This window comes from Orycteropus afer, unplaced genomic scaffold (genome assembly GCF_000298275.1).
Source record: "Orycteropus afer afer isolate SDZICR_OR568_19922 unplaced genomic scaffold, OryAfe1.0 scaffold00399, whole genome shotgun sequence".
Taxonomy (NCBI): Eukaryota; Metazoa; Chordata; class Mammalia; order Tubulidentata; family Orycteropodidae; genus Orycteropus; species Orycteropus afer.
Genome location: NW_006921986.1, coordinates 468,717 through 472,790, shown reverse-complemented (window position 1 = coordinate 472,790; position 4,074 = coordinate 468,717). Strand labels below are relative to the sequence as shown.

The 4,074-nt window shown below is 37.9% G+C and overlaps 1 protein-coding gene across 1 annotated transcript; it reads right to left on the bottom strand.

Moving 5' to 3' along the window:
* Positions 1 to 219: 219 nt before the first annotated feature.
* TLR6 (toll like receptor 6) lies at positions 220 to 2,671 on the bottom strand. The gene has a single exon (XM_007953530.2). It carries the CDS (start codon positions 2,608 to 2,610, stop codon positions 220 to 222), a length of 2,391 nt encoding a protein of 796 aa, XP_007951721.1. The 5' UTR covers positions 2,611 to 2,671.
* Between the last annotated feature and the right edge of the window lie 1,403 nt (positions 2,672 to 4,074).

Genomic DNA, 4,074 nt, shown 5'->3' with positions numbered 1-4,074 from the left:
CAGAAGAGATTGAGCTTCTCTAATCAGGAAGTTTGAGGACTACCTCACCCAGTAGCTCAATTCTCTACACAGCTGAGGCACAGTTTTCATTAAATCTCTCCTGCAGGCATGACGGTGATAGAAATACCATCCAGACAGTAACTTAAAAACAGAATGTCCATCAGAATTCAAGTTAATGATGATTTCTTAAGTTAAGATGGATTTCCTGACTTTTTCCTTTTAAGTTTCCACATCATTATTTTCAGGGACCAGTGTTAATTCCACATTAAAAGCAGCTCTAATGTTGGCCCAAAAAAGTGCACGTTTGCTTTTTTCAGTGGGCCATTCCAAGTAAGTCCGCTGTGCCATGAGAGCCTTCAGCTTGTGATACTTACCAGGAATGCTGTTTCGTGAAATAGGTTCCAGCAAGATCAGGATTAAGTTATCAGACCCATCAAGAAAGAGTTTGTGGTGGGCAAAGTAGAGTTCATAATGGCACCATTCACTCTGGACAAAGTTGGGAGATAAAACAAAGATGGACTTATAACTTTTCTCAATGCAGTTTATGATATTTTCAATGATGCTTTTGCCAGCTACAAAGTTTCTCTCATGGAGGCAAATCTGTATGTCATCTTTTTCTAGATTTGGTAGTAATTCATTCTTTACCCAGTCAGAATCATGCTCACTGTATGAAATAAAAGCATGGAACTTGAATGTTTTTTGGAGTTTCTCTATGGGTATGTTCCTAGCCCTGTGCCGGGTCCGGGTCCACTGACACACCATCCTGAGATACCAGGGCAGATCTAAGTAGACACAGATGAAGATCATAGTAACAACCAACACCAGCATGGTGACCCCAATGGTGACAATCAGCAGAGTTGTATTGCAGGATAATTGAGATATGTGAAAATCCTGTAATGGGGTTCCCCTATAGCTTTCTGGGTAGGCACACTCAAAAGACTCAGGCCAGTCCTCTACAACTTCACTTGATACTTGACCTATATTTTTGATAAAATCTCTTAGTTTACATGAACATTGGAATGGATTGTTCCCTGCTTTCATTGACCTAACGCTCTGGCAACTGGAGAAGAAATCAGATGATGGGAGGGAAATTGAATTATGGTCAATGACCAATACAGAAAGTCTGGTAAATGTTCCACATCCAGGAAGGTCAGTTAAATAATTGAAAGCAACATTTAGTTCTTGCAAAGCTTCTAGTTTTTCTATCTGTTTAGGAATGCTTTTTATTCTGTTACTGTGTAGATCAAGGACTGTGACCCTGAGAGGTAGACATCTGAAAACAGACTCAGTAAGCATATTTGTAGACAGATTTAACACTACTATACTTTCAACCCAAGTACAATTTTCCTCGTGACTATTGAATTCCAAAGAATTCCAGCTAATATCCAATATTTCCAAAGATGGCATATCCTTTGTCATGAGACTTACTTTGAAGAGGTCTTTTAATCCATTCTTTTGTAAGATAAGTGTCTCCAATCTAGCTAAAGTGAAACAATTTTCAAAAATACTATCTGTGAAAACATTCTGAGTAAAGTTTAAGAACTTAAATGTGCTTTGTTTCTCAGGACAGAGCATGTGTATAAAACGTGTATCTGATATGGTTAACATCATAATGTTCATCTCCGAAAACACTCTATATAATGCATTCTTTGAAAAAATAAAAACTCTATTTGTAACATGCTCTATTTTCAATGCTTTCAATGCAGTTTTAGAATACATAAATTTTTCTTCCCTAATGTCTTCAATTATTGTTAAATTGTAAATACTGAGATATTCTACAGGTCTGGGCCAAAGGAATTGAAAAATGATAACCAAACATTTCCAAGTTGTTTCCACATGGTTCAAGGTAAAATTTAGTAAGTTTGGACCTCGGGTGAGTTCTGATAAAATGTTGATTAACACTTGACAGTTTTCATCATTTAATTTAATGTTACTAAGTTCTAAAAACTCTAAAGTGTTAACTGATATATTCACTTGGACAGAGAATAAATGATTTGGATGAAAAACAAGATGAAGTTTCTTTGTATTTGGAATTTGAAGACTTTCTATTTCATTTTCTTTCACATAATAGCCTTCTAAATCCAGAAGGATGTAACTTAGATGCAAGTGAGCAATAGGTAGCAGATCTAATTGTTGCAACTTTTTAGCACTTAGTCCCAAGAAATTCAGCTGCATCAAGTTGCCAAATTCCTTACAGATGGGCAGAGCATCGAAGTCATTGAATGAGAGGTCTAAATGCTTGAGATTTGCAACAGGGTAGCAGGACACCTTCCACAACTGATTGTGAGATAAATCCAAATATTCCAAATCCTGGTTGAACTCAAAAACACTAAAATCAAGATGCTGGATTCTATTATGGGAAAGTATCAAAACTTTCAGCCCTGTTAGGAAGCTAATGTTAGACATGTAAAGTTCAGATATATCGTTTTGAGACATATCTAAGACTTTGGTTTTTGGTGGTAGGTCTTTTGGAACCTGAGTAAGGCCTGTTTTTGACATGTCGACTGAAAACTCAATTTCATCAGAGAACTGGATTATGGTTCCAACTACTAAGGCCATGACATAAACAAGATGAACGTTTCTGACAATAGGTTCTTTGTCTTCAGTCATGATGTTGCAACAGGTATCCCAAAGGATTGTTGCTCTTCTTCACCACATCTTGATATGGATCCAAATCCTAGAAATATAACATACATTAAGCTGTATAAAGATTGTACGACTGCTTTCAAGCCTCCAGTGACTAAACACAGTCTTGATAACATCTTCATTTACCTTCAGAGTCATTTCTTTTTTTTTATTATTATTAGGATTTGGGTGAAGATTTACAGAGTGAATTCACTTTTCATACAGCAGTTCACATATACTTTGTCTCATGTCATTTACCAAAATTTACAATGCAGCAGCTCCCCTCCCACTTCCTCCCCATAGTTACCTCCTCCCAGTGTCCATCCCTTCATACTCTTCTGCACCCTGAGTTATCTCCCTGTGCATAAGCAGCCCTTCCTTCTCCCATGATTGTTCTTCAGAGTCATTTCTGTCCCCTTAAATTAATGTGATATCTTTTCTAGTTATGTGGCTTGCTGTTACCAGAGGGGACCATATGGATTCTTGTTCTCAAGGAATGATTCTGTATTTTGACCTCTGTGCTGACCACTGAGGGACTGTTCAACCCATCTCAAAACTTTCTCAAGACTGGAGGGGCATCCTAGGTGGCATTTGTCAAAAGCATTTAAAAACAAATATACTAGATGAAAGGAGCCATAGCGGCACAGTGGTTATGTGTTTGCTGCTAACCAAAAGGCCAGAGGTTTGTACTCACCAGCTGCACCATAGAAGAAAGACCTGGAGATCTGCTCTCGTAGACTGTTATTGGTGTCAGTTGTCATGAAGTCAGTTCCAACTCATAGCAACCCTATCTATGTACAACAAAACGAAACAGTGCCTGGTCCTGTGCAACCCTCACAATGCCATGTTTGAGTCCATTGTTGCAGCCACTATGCCAGTCTATCTCACTGAGGATCTACCTCTTTTTTGTAGACTCTTTACTTTGTCAAGTCTGATGTCCTCCTCCAAGGACTGGTCTATCCTGATAACAGGCCCAAAGTACATGAGACAAAGTCTCATCATCCTCAGTTTCAAGGAGCATTTGGGCTATACTTCCAAGAGAGATTTATTTATTTTTCTGGCAATTCATGGTATATTTAATATTCTTCACCAATACTATAATTCAAAGATATCATTCCTCTTTAGTCTTCTTATTCATTGTCCAGCTTTCGCATGCATATCAGGAGACTGAAACTACTGTGGCTTGGGCAAGGTCACTTTAGTCCTCAAAATAACATCTTTGCTTTTTAACACTTCAAAGAGGTCTTTTGCAGTGGATTTGCCCAATGCAATATGTCATTTGATTTTTTGACTGCTGCTTCCCTGGGGGTTTGACTTACCCAAGGAAAATGAAATCCCTGATAACTTCAGTCTTTGTTTATCATGATATTGCTTATTGGTCCACGTAGGGGGATTTTTGTTTGCTTTATGTTGATGCTTAATCCATACAGAAGGCTGTCATCTTTAATC

Excerpts from the sequence above, each read along its gene's own strand:
- TLR6 (XM_007953530.2), bottom strand. The coding sequence starts at position 2,610 with ATGACTGAAGACAAAGAACCTATTGTCAGAAACGTTCATCTTGTTTAT.